The sequence below is a fragment of the Salvelinus alpinus genome, chromosome 21 (genome assembly GCF_045679555.1).
Source record: "Salvelinus alpinus chromosome 21, SLU_Salpinus.1, whole genome shotgun sequence".
Classification (NCBI taxonomy): Eukaryota; Metazoa; Chordata; class Actinopteri; order Salmoniformes; family Salmonidae; genus Salvelinus; species Salvelinus alpinus.
The window spans coordinates 4,088,821-4,106,675 of NC_092106.1; the positions used below are offsets into that span (position 1 = coordinate 4,088,821).

The window sequence follows — 17,855 nt, forward strand, 5'->3', positions numbered from 1 at the left end:
CCACAACACAGTCATTTTATGTGAGGCACTTTTGTGCTGTCTGGCTGGCTCTGGGCCAGAGTTTCACTACTCGTCTTCCTGGAATGTAACGCTCGATCATGTCCCTTTATTAGTGACACGAGTTTTGGCCCCATGAGAGGGTCGTAACCTGAGTGAGGCCAGGGTAGTGTTACTCAAGACACGCAAAGGCATGCACTGTCTCTCTGTGAGTGGGTCCACCTCTGGTGTAACTCAGGAATGGAATAGTACTTTTTTACTTCAAGGCATCAGTTGATTTTTTGACAGGGAAACAATGTATGTTATATAATGTTAAATATGGTCTTTCTAAAAGCTGATACAAGTCTGTGATTTGGGACTGCATTTTGGTAATTTTAAATCATCATATTTGAATTTGCAGGTATTTCCAAATAATAAGAGGAACAGCTGTGTCAAGTTAGGTGTTCAACTTTCCTAAGTTCTCTCACGTCACCCCGCTCCTCCGCTCTCTCCACTGGCTTCCAGTTGAAGCTCGCATCCGCTACAAGACCATGGTGCTTGCCTACGGAGCTGTGAGGGGAACGGCACCTCCGTACCTTCAGGCTCTGATCAGGCCCTACACCCAAACAAGGGCACTGCGTTCATCCACCTCTGGCCTGCTCGCCTCCCTACCTCTGAGGAAGTACAGTTCCCGCTCAGCCCAGTCAAAACTGTTCGCTGCTCTGGCACCCCAATGGTGGAACAAACTCCCTCACGACGCCAGGTCAGCGGAGTCAATCACCACCTTCCGGAGACACCTGAAACCCCACCTCTTTAAGGAATACCTAGGATAGGATAAAGTAATCCTTCTAACCCCCCCCCCCTTAAAAGAGTTAGATGCACTATTGTAAAGTGGTTGTTCCACTGGATATCATAAGGTGAATGCACCAATTTGTAAGTCGCTCTGGATAAGAGCGTCTGCTAAATGACTTAAATGTAATGTAAATGTAAGTTGGCTGGATGTCCTTTGGGCGGTGGACCATTCTTGACACACAAGGGAAACTGTTGAGTGTGAATAGCCCAGCAGCGTTGCAGTTCTTGTCACACTCAAACCGGTGCGCCTGGCAGCTACTGACATACCCCGTTCAAAAGCACTTCAATATTTTGTTTTGCCCATTCACCCTCTGAATGGCACACATACACAATCCATGTCTCAATTGTCTCAAGGCTTTAAAAAAACGTCTTTAACCTGTCTCCTCCCCCTTCATCTACACTGACTGAAGTGAATTTAACAAGTGACATCAGTAAGGGGTCATAGCCTTCACCTGGATTCACCTGGTCAGTCTATGTCATGGAAAGAGCAGGTGTTCTGAATGTTTTGTATACTTTGGTCCACGAGCACTGATAACAACCCCAACTTGGCCAGCAGATGGGAGCAAAAGTCTACTACTCTTACAACAATCTTTTTTTACTCATCACCGTGTCTTGACCATCATTGCATTGTCTTATTCAAGCAATGACAGTGACCAATAATCCTGCTATTTCTACTTTCACACTAGTTCTTCTCCAACATCTCCAACACACAAGAGTCTTCTCAAGGACACACCATGTACCATAACATTTAGATAATGGCCCTTGCATGGCCATAGAGCCCCACAGTGGAGGTGTCATAGTACCCATAAAACCTAGTGGTCAAACAGGGAAATGGTTCCAACAGTTTTTCCACCATTTTAGACACACTTAAAATAAGGGCTGTGTTTCGTGTAGGCTCACCCTGGCGTGACGTTTTGATAACCAAGTTAATCTCTGTGACTTTTATCAATGGTGGAATGGTGGAAATACGATTGGAACCATTACCACGTTTGACCTCTAGGTTGTATGGGTATTATGACTCATACTATGGTACTCTATAATAGGTCAACCTTGCGAGCTGGTATGATGAGAAAGGAGAGATAAACTAGTGTGACGCAGGGGATGTCAACTCTGATAGACAGGTACTATAATGAATCCTTGATCTCTCCACTATACCCTTTGTGAGAGTTCAGTGAACAGCCGTAGGAAGACGACACGACAGCACCCTCCTCAGGGGATAGGTACTCAGTGTAAAGCCAATTAGTACACACCTGTGCCCACTAATTGGCTTCGTGTCTCCCTCTATATAGGTGTAACAGGAGAGGAGCTCGGGGTGGATTGGGAGCAGACACGGGGACCTGTGAGGACGTCAGACTTTCCTACTGCAGAGAAAGCGGCTTCATCTGACGCACCTTGGCTCTATGTTAAACAAGGCAGGTTATAGATGGAGGGAAGCATTCCCCCTGTAAATATTATGTGTAAACGATAGTCTAAAGACAAGGGGAGCCATTTGTTGTTTTGCGTTCCCTTTTTGGCCACAGCCTTTTGGTCAGCTGCTTAGTTTGTTTATTCTTTTCAATCAAATCAAATTGTATTTGTCACCTGCGCTGAATAAAGTGAAATGCTTACAAGCCCTTAGCCATCAATGTAGTGTTGAGAAAATACAACAAAAATGTAAGAGACAAGAATAACAAATAATTAAAGAGCAGCAGTAAATAACAATAGCGGGGCTGTATACAGGGGGTACCGGTACAGAGTCAATGCCAATGTGCGGGAGCACCAGTGTCGAGGTAATTGAGGCAATATGTACATGTAGGAAGAGATATTAAAGAAGTGACTATGCATAGATAATAACCGAGAGTATCAGCAGCGTTCCGGAGGGAGGGAGGGAGGGGCAATGCAAATGGTCTGGGTAGCCAATTGATTAGCTGTTCAGGAGTCTTATTGCTTGGGGGTAGAACCTATTTAGGAGCCTCTTGGACCTAGACTTGGCGGTCCGGTACCGCTTGCTGTGTGGTAGCAGAGAGAACAGACTATGACTAGGCTGGCTGGAGTCTTTGACAATATTTAGGGCCTCCTCTGACACCGCCAGGTATAGAGGTCCTGGCTGGCAGGAAGCTTGGCCCCGGCGATGTACTGGGCCATACGCACTACCCTCTGTATTGCCTTGTGGTCGGAGGCCGAGCAGTTGCCATACCATGCAGTGATGCAACCCGTCAGGACGCTCTCGATGGTGCAGCTGTAAAACCTTTTGAGGATCTGAGGACCCATGCTAAATCTTTCAGTCTCCTGAGGGGGAATAGGTTTTGTCGTGCCCTCTTCACAACTGTTTTGGTGTGCTTGGACCATAATAGTTTGTTGGAGATGTGGACGCAAAGGAACTTGAAGCTCTCAACCTGCTCATCTACAGCTCCGTCGATGAGAATGGGGGCGTGTTCTGTCCTCCTTTTCCTGTAGTCCACAATCATCTCCTTTGTCTTGATCACGTTGCGGGAGAGGTTGTTGTCCTTGCACCACACGGTCAGGTCTCTGACCTCCTTCCTATAGGCTGTCTCACCGTTGTCAGTGATCAGGCCTACCACTGTTGTGTCATCAGCAAACTTAATGATGGTGTTGGAGTTGTGCCTGGCCGTGCAGTCATGAGTGAACAGGGAGTACAGGAGGGGGCTGAGCATGCACCCCTGAGGGTCCCCCGGTGTTGAGGATCAGCGTCGCGGATGTGTTGTTACCTACCCTTACCACCTGGGGGCAGTCCGTCAGAAAGTCCAGGATCCAGTTGCATAGGGAGGTGTTCAGTCCCAGGGTCCTTAGCTTTAAGAATGAGCTTTGAGGACACTATGCTGTTGAACGCTGCACTGTAGTCAATGAACAGCATTCTCACATAGGTGTTCCTTTTGTCCAGGTGTGAAAGGGTAGATTGGAATGCAATAGAGATTGCATCATCTGTGGATCTGTTGGTGCGGTATGTGGCCTTGTGAATGTTGATCTCTTTGAAGGTCTTACTCACATCGGCTGCGGAGAGCGTGATCACAGTCGTCCGGAACAGCTGACTCTCTCATGCATGTTTCAGTATTACTTGCCTCGAGGCGAGCATGAAGTTATTTAGCTTGTCTGGTAGGCTCGTGTCACTAGGCAGCTCTCGGCTGTGCTTCCCTGCCACGTCCGACAAGCGTTGGAGCCGGTGTAAGATTCGATCATAATCCTGTATTGACGCTTTGCCTGTTTGATGGTTCATCGGAGGGCATAACGGGATTTCTTATAATCTTCCGGGTTAGAGTCCAGCTCCTTGAAAGCGTCAGCTCTACCATTTAGCTCAGTGTGAATGTTGCCTGTAATCCATGGCTTCTGGTTGGAGTATGTACGTACAGTTACTGTGCGGACGACGTCCTCGATGTACTTATTGATAAAGCCATTGACTGATGTGGTGTAATCCTCAATGCCATCGGAAGAATCCCGGAACATATTCTAGTCTGTGCTAGCAAAGCAGTCCTATAGTTTAGCATTTGATTCATCTGACCACTTTCTTATAGACCGAGCTTGTAAGCAGGAATCAGGAGGATAGAATTGTGGTCAGATTTGTCAAATGGAGGGCGAGAGAGCTTTTCACACTGTTTCAGCGTTGGATGCTACCTTGTACAGGAACTATTTTGTCGGGCGAAAGCACCCGTTTAGTGACAATACGAAAGCTAAGGAACCACAACCACTGCCTCCGGTCTGTTCATTTCATGCCTCCCACCTGTGTTAGGGGGTTTTGGACTAGCTGATCTGTCACACCTTCTAAAGTCTACAGTATTATTCCCTTACCTATTCCCAGCATATTTTCTTTCCCAACTCAAATCAGCATCTTAAACAACCCTAATTGCCCTTGGTTATTGCTGTGACTGAGATCAAATTTCCGCCACCTTTGTTGAGCCCTGAGAATGGATATTGTAAAGAAGCACAATGGTGATTACTGTGTTGGAGTATGTTGTCACTACAGTATAATCCTGGCTGACATGTCTTGATGTTTTTTTACACTGGTGGTGTCTGGCTGGGACTTTTTCTAGCTCGTTTTCAGTGGTGACGGTTACAGTTGCAATGTTTAACTTTGTGAAATGTCAGGTTTCCTGTATTGGTGATTGGATGGATGAATACCTGTATTAGAAAAACTGAATAGAGAAAGATTCCACGTTTAACAGCTACACTGAACAAATATAGAAATGCAACATGCAACAATTTCAAAGACTTTACGGACTTCCTGATCATGTAAGGAAACCAGCCAATAGAAATAAATGCATTAGGCCCTAATCTATGGATTTGCATGACTGGACAGGGGTGCAGCCATGGGTGGGCCTGGGAGGGCATAGGTCTACACACTTGGTAGCCAGGTCCACCCACTGGGGAGCCATAGCCCAGCCAATCAGAATTAGTTATTTTTGCCACAAAAGGGCTTTATTACAGACAGAAAACTCAACACCTCCTCCCCCCTCAGACCATCCTGCAGGTGAATTCTCTAAAATTACATTGGAGGCGACTTATGGTAGAGATATTAACATTCAATTCTCTAGCAATAGGTCTGGTGGACATTCCTCCAGTCAGCATGCCAATTGTACGCTCCCTCAAACATCTGTGGCATTGTGTTGTGTGACAGAACTGCACATTTTAGAGTGGCCTTTTATTGTCCCCCAGCACAAGGTGCACCTGTGTAATGATTATGGCTGTTTAATCAGCTTCTTGATATGCCACACCTGTCAGGTGGATGGATTATATTGGCAATGGAGAAATGCCCACTAACAGGGATGTAAAATACATTTGTGCATATGGAACATTTCTGGGATCTTTTATTTCAGCTCATGGAACATGGGATGTTGTGTTTGAATTTACATGTTGGGTTTATATATATTTTTCAGTATATTATTAACCCCTTCATTTTACATTTGAGTTAATTGTTCTGAATTCCTTTGTCATATCTGTGTTCCCTCTCTCAAACCACAAATGATAAAACACATGCTAAACAGTTTCCTTTTAACTATCTTATTAATTTCTTTCTTCGCATCATATAACATGTAAGGCAAGCAACATGCATTTTATTACTATGGTATTTCCACATGTACAATACTGTTCTTCTATTCATTTTCAGAATCAATAAACCTTGATTATCCATTGATTTCAATAATAGTGAACAGCTTAGCTTGAAACTACAAGGGTCCAGAGTTTTGCATAACCTGGAATTGTCCCATTGAATGACCCCAGCAGCCATTAGGATGATTGGAATCTGATAATATGTTTAGACCACATAAAAATACATCCCGTGTTGAACACTAAACAATAGTCATTGGAGAAATCTTGGGCAGAGACAAAAAGTGAAGGGACTGTCATCAAGTGATGCATCCGTATAGTGTAACAAATCTCTTCTCTCGCCAAGGGGCTTTTGGCAGAAACATATCTGTCCGTTTTGATTCTATATTTCACGCTGAACAATAGGCATCCACAGTAGCAGTTGTAGCCTATAGCGAAGGCTACTTTCAAAGTAGCTCTTGGAACAAAATAGAATAGAGGGATGACATGCAAGTGAAATTAACAATGCCTATTTTTGGTTCTGTGTGTTTCCTACCTTGTGGCTTCCGTTATCACATTTCCAGCATTCATAGTGTTTCATTCTCAAGACATGAATCCACTCTTCTACATAGGACATCCCAAAGACCGCTTTGTCTCTCGTATAGACTTAACTTCTCACTTTTCGATGGAAGTTTGATAAGAAATTGCAAAGGAACCCCAGGGATTGTATGGCATTTTGATGAATAGGTTTTGTGTGGTGATTAATGTTTATAAAATGTGAACTGACGCACCCCTTTTCCAAACAAGGTTTTGTAATGAAATGCCTGACACTCTAAGGGCCTGTTTCCTAGACAGCGGTTAAGGCTGGTCCTGGGCTAAAAACTATGCTCGAAGGAGAATTTCGTATAGATTTTCTGGATCATCTCATTGGCTCAGAATTCATATTATTGCATATTCTACACACTATCTCAAATAAAAGTATAGTTCCAGTCAAAAGTTTGGACACACCTACTCAATCAAGGGTTTTTCTTATTTTTTAAAACTATTTTCTACATTGTAGAATATTTATGAAAACATCAAAACTATGAAATAACACATATGGAATAAGTAAGCATTTCACGGTAAGGTCTACACTTATTGTATTCGGCACATGTGACAAATACAGTTTAATTTGATTTGAATCATGTAGTCACCAAAAAAGTGTTAAACAAATGAAAATATATTTTATATTTGAGATTCTTTAAAGTAGCCACCCTTTGCCTTGATGGCAGGTTTGCACACTCTTGGCATTCTCTCAACCAGCTTCATGAGCTGGTCACCCGGAATGCATTTCAATTAACAGGTGTGCCTTGTTAAAAGTGAATTAATGCGTTTGAGCCAATCAGTTGTGTTGTGACAAGGTAGAGGTGGTATACAGAAGATAGCCCTATTTGGTAAAAGACCAAGTCCATATTATGGCAAGAACAGCTCAAATAAGCAAAGAGAAACGACAGTCCATCACTACTTTGAGACATGAAGGTCAGTCAATCCGGACAACTTCAAGAACTTCGCAAAAACCATCAAGAGCTATGATGAAACTGGTTCTCATGAGGACCGCCACAGGAAAGGAAGACCCAGAGTTACCTCTGCTGCAGAGGATAAGTTCATTAGAGTGACCAGCCTCAGAAATTGCATCCCAAATAAATTATTCACCGAGTTCAAGTAACAGAAACAACATAAATTGTTCAGAGGAGACTGTGTGAATCAGGCCTTCATGATCGAATTGCTCCAAAGAAACCACTACTAAAGGACACCAAGAAGAAGAGATTTGCTTGGGCCAAGAAATACGAGCAATGGGACATTAGACTGGTGCAAATCTGTCCTTTCGTCTGATGAGTCCACAATCACCCAACCTCAACCCAATTGAGATGGTTTGGGATGAGTTGGACAGCATATGTGGGAACTCCTACATATTGAAAAGCATTCAAGGTGAAGCTGGTTGAGAGAATGCCAAGAGTGTGCAAAGCTGTCATCAAGGCAAAGGGTGGCTACTTTGAAAAATCTAAAATATATTTGGATTTGTTTAATACTTTTTTGGTTACTACATGATTCCATATGTGTTATTTAATAGTTTTGTTGTCTTCACTATTATTATACAATGTAGAAAATAGTTAAAATAAAGAAAAAGCCTTGAATGAGTAGGTGTGTCCAAACTTTTGACTGGTACTGCATATTAAAAAGTGACATATAGTTAGTTATAACTAATTGTTTCCAAAATTAGCAAATCACCGAAGAATATTGCATTCAAGTGGGTTCATTTATCATGTAAAAAAAATCCTGATGCTGAATGGATTGAATCTAATATGATATTTAAAACAGATATGAATACAGTGTACAATATGTCCCTGAAAAGCAAAAAATGCTCAATCGTTCATAAGATATCCCCTATTTGTTTCCAAGAAATATGAAATATCCTGTGCGGGTTAACCTTTGAGAATTATGTCAAACCCCACTGACACAGTCCTCTTAGTGGTTGTTTGATGGCTTTCACTTTTTTTTTAAACCTTGGTGTGTGTGTGTGTGTTTGTTGATGGGATGGATGTGTGTTTCACTCCCATGTGATATTAGATGTCAGGGAGGTCTAACACCTCCAGTATATGAGACACATCCCACCACCACCTGCTCACACAAACACCTCCTCAGGAACCTCACAGGTAGGATGGGATGACTTGAGACTCAGCTCTCCTGCTTTAGTTTTGAAAGGTCAAACCAAACTTATTTAGAATAGGGAATCCTTTTTTGGGGAAGTTTATCCTTTTAGAAATGTAACAGATTTTCTTTAGTGGTACATTTGACATGTTTATTTATTATATGGGACAGCAAATCTCACAACCATCTCTGCATTATCATCGGCTTTGCACTCTGGTCATGGATGCCGACTGTGGTTCTTTCTGTTCTGTGAATGTCCTCTGAGTGTCTCTCTCATCCTCTCTCCACAGTAGTTAAGATGCTCTCCCTGTGCTGTGTCTCTGCTGTGATGGCTATTTTCCTCCAGCCTGCCTTCTCCATTACCTACAACTGTTCTGCTCTGTACAAGAGGGTCCCAGGTAAGTCCTGAGGGTTGAACCTTGTGGCTATTCAGGGGTGGAATTGTGAAAATGTGTGAAAATCTCAGTGGGAACATTTTGACCTGAACAATAATTGAGACATGGTGATCAGACAGTGGTGAGCTCACTGATTGATTCCCCCCAGTAACTTGCCTGGCTGGGCTGAGGGGACCATGGATTGCGCAGTCAAGTGGAACAGAGTAAATAGGCATTTTAACGTCATAGATTTAGCCGGTGGTAACTGGTGGAATAGACACCGGCTGGAATGCACTTTTAACCAATCAGCATTCAGGATTAGACCCACCCGTTGAATAAACAGTGGTAAGATCACTGAGTGATTCCCCCAGCAGCTACTGTAGTCTAGTAATTATTCTGTATATGTTTTAACCTCCACTCCCTCTCTTCTGTGGCCCGTCAGACAACAACGACTTGACGGTGGACTGCGGGGCCACTATGATCAACCTGAAGGTGAACCTGTGTACGGCTCAGTGGGCAGGCTTCGACCCCGCCGGTCTGGCTCTGAATGGAGAGCACAACAAGAGCCAGTGCCAGGGCTTGGTTGACACCAGCGTGGATCCGCCTGTCATCCGCTACCAGCTGCCTGTCAATCACAGCCAGGCGAACCCCTGTCGACAGTCAATGCAGGTGAGAGGGTTACTTGACATTCACTGTGACAGAGTGCCTTAGGTAAGGTGTACATTTTAGAAAATCTGCATATTACAGTTTATGCACAATGAGAGAGTGCCTTAGTTAGGGTGTAAATTAGGACATCATTAGGATTTGGGCTTTTTTACTGTATGTAATGTGAACTGTGTCCAAGACTAGCTCTCTGGTGGTTATTTGGGAAATAGCTAATGGAAATAGGAAAATTGTGCTTAGCCAACTGTGAACTGTTTAATTGTGTAAAATGATACTACCTTACCTTATTATAGAATCGAATGTAAAACAAACCTAATACTGATGGGTTGTGTTTGTGTACCAGCTAAATGTCTAATAACAACGTGTCGATCCTATATCAATCCAATCAATCATGACTAGATTAACCCTTTCCCTTTCAATCATCAATTCCTTAATCCATCATTGTGTCGATTGAGCCTAGATCTTGGACGAGGCCCCCGATGCCTTTGGTCCTTTCAACTTTTTCTCCAGCATCCAGTCGGTCATCATCACAGGCTACCTCAACACCCCCAAGTCCTCTGTGGGGATCATTAGTTACTCCACTGACCTCTACTATCACTTCTCCTGTCGCTACCCACTGGAGTATCTTCTCAACAACACACAGATTGTGGCGTGAGTCTCAGTCCTCCAACTGTTTATCAGTGAAAATGTACTTTATTGATCCCCAGAGGTTGAATTGGGTTATATAGCTAGCGAGGCACCTACGTAGATGTAGATAGATAGGGGGGGGTTTAGTTACAAATTCTGGTATCTTAAATTAACTGACACTTTTCCTTCTTCTCTAACGCCAGCTCTCTCCCACTCTTTCTATCGTAGGTCGTCAGTCTCAGTGGCCACCAGTGACAACAATGGCACGTTCATCAACACCTTGAGTATGAGTGTTTTTAATGTGAGTGCAGGATTCAATTCCTTAAGTATAAAAAAAAGCATCCTTGAATGGTCAGGGCTGTCTGAGAAGTATGTAATATCTCAAGTACACCGTACCTGCCTACAGAATGTTATTATAATGTAACTGTATCTTAGCGAAATATTATGAAGAGTGTTAATTCACTCTTACTCTAATTTTACTCTACTGTTAGTCTTTTGATTAGGATATTTACAGAATCTCCCCCGTGATCTTCCTCACAACTCCTTCTCTACTGTTTGTTGTGTAGGGCACTGATTATGGTTACCCATTGGTGGTTCCACCGACAGGACTTGAATTGCGTTCCAAGGTTTATGTGGAGGTCAAGGCCACCAACCTCACCGGGAAGTAAGTCAACCTTTTGTCTCTTAACGTATCTACTGGGTCAAATGTCAAGGAGTCCACACTCATTTCATGTACAGTGTTTTGTATTGTAGTTTGCCATATCCATTATATTCATATTTATTTTGTATATTCTATATTTTCATTAGTGTGAAAATACTATTTTTCTAACAAATTGACATGACGACTCTCTCTCTCTCTCTCTCTCTCCCTCCCTAAAACAGTTTTAATCTTTTACTTGACCACTGCTTTGCAACCCCATCAGCATACAACATGTCAAACAATGAGCAGCACGACTTCTTCACAGGGTTTGATTAAAAAACCATCCTCTCATCAATTTCAAATATAGAGATATGTGAATGATAAATTACAGGCCAAAATATTGATCATAAGTATGTGCAAAATGACAAAGCGTATTCTTATAATCATTTTTCACAGATGCACTGTTGATTCACGCTCGTCAGTCACACAGAATGGGATTTCCAAGAATTCCCGATTCTCCTTTGAGGCATTTCGCTTTGTGACACACAATAACCTGGAAAAGTCCAGTATCTTCCTGCACTGCATCCTTCGACTGTGTGAGCCCAGCAAGTGTCAGAAACTGGTTGATGTAAGCGGAGTTCACATACCTACACCATTCTCACATATCTTGTTCTCTACAATTAGCACCATCGATAAAACAGTGTTGACCTTGACCCATCACAGTAACCGTGTTAACAGATCAGATCTCTTGGTATAGTGGCTAACTTGTTGGGTTGACAGTCACTGGACCCGGGTTCCAAGTTCCGGTCGGCGCTATCCCATGAATTCGCTGCAATACCATAAATGGTTCATATAAGCATAAGAACGTGTCTTTGTTACAGGCTTGCAATAGCAGGAGAAAGAGATCACTGGAGCCTTTCGGATCCGAGTCAGCGGAATCAGCCACTGTTTCTGTGGGACCACTCTATACTAGCAGAGATGGTGAGACCTGGAGTCATCCATGAATGATTTTGTCCAACATTATGTCTGAGATTCTGATATTCAGTAATAATGATCACAGGTAGCAAGTAATTCACTGGAGTTTATAGAGATGATTGCTATTAGTACCACTGCTACTCAAATTCCATTTCAATTAATAATATGTTTTCTCTCCCTGTTTATCCTACAGAGGAAAGACCTGCTGCGTTGGCATATAGTGAGTTCAATGTTTTTGCTAAATTAAAGTGTCAAATAGTGAATATGTCTAGGTGGGAGGATAAACGTGACATTTAAAGCACGCCCCAAACTATGCTCTACTTTTCCTCTGTGTGATCCAGGCAGCGGAGGGGTACAGTCAGGAGGTGACAGGGTTAACCTCCCAGGGCTGGTGGTAGGGATCCTTTTTGGCACTGCAGCCATAGCCCTGGTTGTTCTAGGCAGCTGGTTTGTCCTCAAGAAGTTCTACTGGGCTGGCGGTCTGTCCCACTCCTTTGACTGAAAGGTCTCTTGGCCAATGACCATCTACCAACCAACCTGTCCACCTCCGAGCTGCCCAATCTGCTTCGCGTAATAGGGTGTGCTTTAGATTTCTCATGATGTCATTAATTTTGTAGCCAAAAACTACTAGAAGACCTTGAGTGAGTCCTAAGAAAATAAGTGGACACTAGTGTCTAATTCTCTTTTTGTTTATAGATAAAGTTAATCAATATCAGTTACCGGTTGGTTACGAAGGAAAATGTGTAAACGTCTGAACCATCGCAATACTTCATCTTTTGTACTAATATATAAGAATTTCTGAAAGTATGTTAAACGCTTGAGCAATAGTGTAGTAGATGAGGCAACATAAATACTTTGAACTCTGAATTTTAATCATTATTCTGGAATGTGGGAACTGATATATTACCTATGGCATTTATCTGACTACTATTAATAGCGTTGCCTACGACTCCATAGATATATGCACGGAGTCTTCCGCAGTGCTATAATATGATATGGGTTTTGGTGATTTTGTCTTGATATATACTGTACTCAATACAGTTGACTTGTAACCTAAGTGGGCTGGGTTTAGCAACCCAGTTTTCGTGTCAATCACGCTCCAATTTCAGACCTGCTACTACTGCTCTGTACATTATTGGGAGAAATACTAAATAAAGTTTAACATGAATTCAATGTTGTGTAATGGTGTCTTTTTTGTATGAGAATACAATACATGTACTGCATATGAACTAGCCGTTTACACTGTAAACTTCACACAAGCTTTATTTACAGTTGACAATATAAAATGCCTTACAACAATCATCCACATGAAATAAACAACAGTAAAAACATAAATATACATATATACTTACTGTACTGTATATACAATGGTAGAGGAGTCGATATATATAAGCACAAGGAGCAGAAACAACGATATAGTTGAAATGCACCCTATAATGGGACACCATGTTCTTTCTCTCTCATTTTGCTATGAGGAAAGTTCTGTTCTGCTTTTACTGGACAGTGTGCAGAATGTCCTGGAGGAGAGCGCTTAGTTTCGCAGAGAAGTCCTCCTCCAATAAGCCCAGAGGTGGAGAGGGCGGCTCACTGGGGCTCTGAGCCTGTGACTCCTGCCCCAGAAGGTGCTTCTCTATTCGGGCATGGAACAACTGGTCCTGTAAGGCGGTGCTCTGGCAGAACTGATCCATACTGGTGGACACCTCTGCCCTGAGGGGGTGTGGAGCCAGCAGGAGACGGACCAGCTTTGCTTTCAGCACCCCCACCCTGCCCTGGACCTCCAGACTCAACGCCTGCACCTCCTGTCCCAGCCGTACGTTCACCTCCTGCCAGAAGTCCCCCTGGAAGGTACCATTGAGCTCCCTGATCACGCTGGACGTCTTGGTTTTGAAGTCCTGGATGATGGAGGTCATTTCGGCACTGCTGTCGTCCAAGGTCTGGCTAATCCACTGCACGGCCTCTAGGTATAGGGTGGGTCCGGCCGCCGCCTGGCTTTCCGCGGCCTCCAATCCCTGAAAGTAGAGCCTGAGGTGGCTACACAGCTCCTGGCTGTTGCTGTTCACAGCGCTCTGGAGCTGCTTGGTCAGGGGGTCCAGGCGACTTCTCACACTGGCCAGGGTGGACTCGCTGGACTGGGGGTGGGCAGGGTACGGGGCGAGCCTCTCCCTCAACTTCGTGAGCTCCTGGCGAAGGCGGGCGCGCAGCCTCTCGGACTCCAGGGTAAGCTTGTGCCTGATCTCGCTCACCATGGGGTTGTGGCTGTCCTGGGTGTAAAGGTTGCTGTTCTCCAAATGGCTCTTCCACATCCCACTGTTAACATACAGGATCAGTTAAAACATTGTTATAAAGGCTGTTATGAGGCTGTTAAAATACTGTTATAATACCATTACAAAGCTGTTAAAAGACTGTTATAAGCCTGTTATGGAACTGTTATAAGGCTTTACCGGACTGTTAGAAGGCTGTTAAAAGGGCCATCTGTATACATGCATTTCTGATTCATGATTCAATTATTTATGTTATATATTGTATGAGGACATACTTGACATCCTTGTTGAGGTCTGTCTTCTCATGAGCCTGATTGATCATTATGTCCTGTAGGGCCTGTGATGCTTCTCTGCTGGTACGGTGGAGTGGGTATGCTACAGTAGAAGATAGAAGTTAACACCATTGATACATTAACTCATTTTAAATCCTATTATTCACTTTGATACATCATTGCATCTGCTCTGTATTATAAGCACTGTTCGATAGCAGATGCAATGACGTTTTTAACGGAACGGAAAGGAAAGAAAGTACAAACCTGTGATTGTCAAAAACGACAAGGCGAAGATCACTACTTTGAGATGCATGTTTTTTGTTGTTTTTTTACACTGAGGAGAAATGGGGAAATGAATTCGGATTTTTAACAGGAATCTTCAGACTAAATAGACCAAAAAAACTGAAGTAGCGCAAGATCAATCAGTGAGAGAGTGGCCTGTCCTTACCTATGTACTAGGTTTGGCAGAATGACTCTTCATCAAGACCGTGCTTATAAAGGGATGGGTCCTTCTTATCATTGGTTGTCCTTAACTCTGCCTGTGTCAACAGACAACACGTGGAGGGTCATGTTGATAACGATTAGCACCCAACACAACGCACAAAAACACTCACTGTCACAGGCTGCACAGGCGCCAACATTCCTTGCGACATCGGTTTAAAGAATTTCAAATGATGTCATCCTGTAATAAGGGTAAGATTGTAAAAGCGTTGTGGTCATGAAAGGAGTCATGTGGGGCGACGGGGTCAATATCAGGAAGAGTTTGTTGTTTGAGTCAATAGAGGACATAAATATTATCTCAATTCAACTACCACGGAGACAAATGATCAACAGAAAAACAACACTTTGAATTATATTTAAATGCCCTATTAAATTCATCCCCTTAGGTACACTACATGGCCAAAAGTACACTATATATCCACACAAAAGTATGTGGACACCCCTTCAAATTAGTGGATTAGGCTATTTCAGCCACACCGTTGCTGACAGGTGTATAAAATCGAGCACACCGCCATGCAATCTCCATAGACAAACATTGGCAGGAGAATGGCCTTACTGAAGAGCTCAGTGACAAGTCAGTTGGTCAAATTTCTGCCCTGCTAGAGCTGTCCTGGTCAACTCTAAGTGCTGTTATTGTGAAGTGGAAATGTCTAGGAGAACACATCCTGTCCCAATGCATAGTGCCAGCTGTAAAGTTTGTGTAGGAGGAATAATGGTCTGGGGCTGTTTTTCATGGTTCGGGCTAGGCCCCTTAGTTTCAGTGAAGGGAAATCTTAACGTTACAGCATACAAATGACATTCTAGACGATGCTTCTGCTTCTTTGTGGCAAAACTTTGAGGAAGGCCCTTTCCTGTTTCAGCATGACAATGCCCCTGTGCACAAAGCGAGGTCCATACAGAATTGGTTTGTCGAGATCGGTGTGGAAGAACTTGACTGGCCTGCACAGAGCCCTGACCCCAACAAACACATTTGGGATGAATTGGAACGCTAACTGCGAGCCAGGCCTAAACGCCCAACATCAGTGCCCGAATCAACTCTATATTAATAGCTATGATTTTGGAATGAGATGTTTGACGAGCAGGTGTTCACATACTTTTAGTGTATGTCAACTTTCAGGTTTCTGAGATCCCAGGCCACCACACAGACAAGGCTATATAGTTTACATTTTTTTATTTTATTTCAAAAGTATCAGGGGGCTTCACACTATTCACACACAGTCCCAAGATACTCTCTACACTGCTGGAGGTCCTCAAGATGGCCTTCGCCATCACCGTCAGTCATCCAGCATTTGTCTGTCGGTCGTTGGTTGCCAGTCATTCCTCTTTGTCCGTTGTCAACAAGTGTCTGTGGCACCAAGCCCATGGTACGTTCCATGCTGGCGACAGAGGAAGACATGCATGAGCCCTTCTGAACAGAAGTTTTTGACCACACTCGCATGTTTAGGGGTCGACCATCCCTTATCTGCAGGATAGAGCGTTGTCGGCTCAGGTCGCTCTGGCTGCATGTGACGTGGTGACTAATGCTGGTAGTGGTCGTAGCAACGGTTTCGCCAGATCTTTATTTGTAAATTGAGAGGTGCTGGAACAAAAAGTGAGCAGAGAGGGGGGTGATCTGGGGGCCTATGAGGTATGCATGAAAAAAATGTCACCTTTATAGTACAGCATTGCATGCATTATCATCGTTTTGTGTGCTGACATAGAGCATTTCATGCAATTCTACATCATCTTAGATTATTTGAGACTTTAGCAGAATCGTTTTTAATACCTCACAAATTATCGAAATGACAGGCTACTTTCACTGACAACCCGAGATCAATAAAAACGTCCTCGTCTTGAATCCGTTAATAGCCCAGGTGTGTGGAGATCCCGTACAACATGAGGAAATTATAGTCTTAAAACAGCTTTCCAGTTTCACCCAATGACGCGCTCTGCCAAAAGCCTCGGTTTTACTTTGTGCAAACAATGCTGTTCGCTCAATAGGCCTATTTGGAAGTTGATAACATATTTAGTAGCCTAGAGACAGATTAGTCTTCTCTGTTCACTGAGATATTTCCCACACGTTCCCAACTGCATGCCATGTGATGTGATTGGGCTACACACAATCCACAAAAAATACAGGCCTACTTCTGGTGTATTATTCTGAATTATTGTCATTTATCAGGGGTGCCACATGATGAAGTGCAACGCCGGAGAGCAATGACCACACCTGGTTCATAGGCTACAATGTTGCACAAACCATAAACTTGGACTGACCCAACATGAATCCATTCTTAGAATATTAGGCACGTTTCACATTACGTTTTTTTTTTTAGGGGGCAGGAGAATTAGAGGCATCAAGTTGAATGAATTTGATTAGAATTGCAAACAGTAGAAATATTTTTTTCATGCCACAAGATGTACTGGATCCTGGCAAATGGGTTACGGAACAAAACTGTCCAAATTTAGAGGTGCCGGATCAAATTAAGCACATTATTGTGCATTACCACTACCTACTGTACGAGTGTGGGCCAGAGAAACTAAAGCCTACCTGCCAGCCCAGTTTATCTTAAATTATATATATTTCAGACAGTATCTAATCATGTTCTACTTAGTAAGCTCTTTAAACTAGTTTCCTGTATCCCCTTCTCCCTCACACTGGATCTCAGACTCTTTCGCTCTCATACTGCCCACACTGTATTAGTACATGCTCCAGTATCTATATTTCCTGGCAATAATCACACTTTCCTGTTGGATGCTTTCCTATCACATTTAAAGTCTTATTTAACCCTTAATCTTGTAAAAATAGCTTCCTCTCTTCCTGCCATCCTCCCCGACTTTCCTCTGTACTTGGAATAGATACCTGCCCTTAGTCTGTTCCATTGCTCCCATAAGCTTGACACCTGTAACATATTCGGGACATACGCCCGTACAGGATACTTATATAGCCTAACATCACTTTGCAAAAACTCAACTTCAAAACTCAAAAGAAGAGACAATGACTCTTCGGTTTCCCAACTCTTGCCACCCTGTT

At 43.2% G+C, this 17,855-nt stretch overlaps 2 protein-coding genes across 2 annotated transcripts; one reads left to right on the forward strand and one right to left on the reverse strand.

The window, feature by feature from the left end:
* Positions 1-2,144: 2,144 nt before the first annotated feature.
* Positions 2,145-12,984, forward strand: LOC139547608 (zona pellucida-like domain-containing protein 1). The gene is made up of 11 exons (XM_071356556.1): positions 2,145-2,240; positions 8,823-8,930; positions 9,349-9,575; positions 10,030-10,220; positions 10,425-10,497; positions 10,763-10,860; positions 11,079-11,162; positions 11,293-11,464; positions 11,718-11,817; positions 12,005-12,031; positions 12,153-12,984. The coding sequence occupies exons 2-11, from the start codon at positions 8,831-8,833 to the stop codon at positions 12,311-12,313; spliced, it is 1,233 nt and encodes a 410-aa protein (XP_071212657.1). The 5' UTR covers positions 2,145-2,240; positions 8,823-8,830; the 3' UTR covers positions 12,314-12,984.
* A 74-nt stretch (positions 12,985-13,058) lies between these two features.
* On the reverse strand, positions 13,059-14,812 carry LOC139547609 (apolipoprotein A-IV). The gene is made up of 3 exons (XM_071356557.1): positions 14,609-14,812; positions 14,348-14,447; positions 13,059-14,118 (listed from the first exon to the last, which is right to left on the reverse strand). The coding sequence occupies exons 1-3, from the start codon at positions 14,655-14,657 to the stop codon at positions 13,305-13,307; spliced, it is 963 nt and encodes a 320-aa protein (XP_071212658.1). The 5' UTR covers positions 14,658-14,812; the 3' UTR covers positions 13,059-13,304.
* Between the last annotated feature and the right edge of the window lie 3,043 nt (positions 14,813-17,855).

Excerpts from the sequence above, each read along its gene's own strand:
- LOC139547608 (XM_071356556.1), top strand. The coding sequence starts at position 8,831 with ATGCTCTCCCTGTGCTGTGTCTCTGCTGTGATGGCTATTTTCCTCCAG. Across the intron at positions 10,498-10,762 it reads TGAGTATGAGTGTTTTTAAT|GGCACTGATTATGGTTACCC; the intron begins GTGAGTGCAGGA and ends TTTGTTGTGTAG. Across the intron at positions 11,818-12,004 it reads ACTCTATACTAGCAGAGATG|AGGAAAGACCTGCTGCGTTG; the intron begins GTGAGACCTGGA and ends TTTATCCTACAG.
- LOC139547609 (XM_071356557.1), bottom strand. The coding sequence starts at position 14,657 with ATGCATCTCAAAGTAGTGATCTTCGCCTTGTCGTTTTTGACAATCACA. Across the intron at positions 14,448-14,608 it reads GTCGTTTTTGACAATCACAG|CATACCCACTCCACCGTACC; the intron begins GTTTGTACTTTC and ends CTTCTACTGTAG. Across the intron at positions 14,119-14,347 it reads GACCTCAACAAGGATGTCAA|TGGGATGTGGAAGAGCCATT; the intron begins GTATGTCCTCAT and ends GTATGTTAACAG.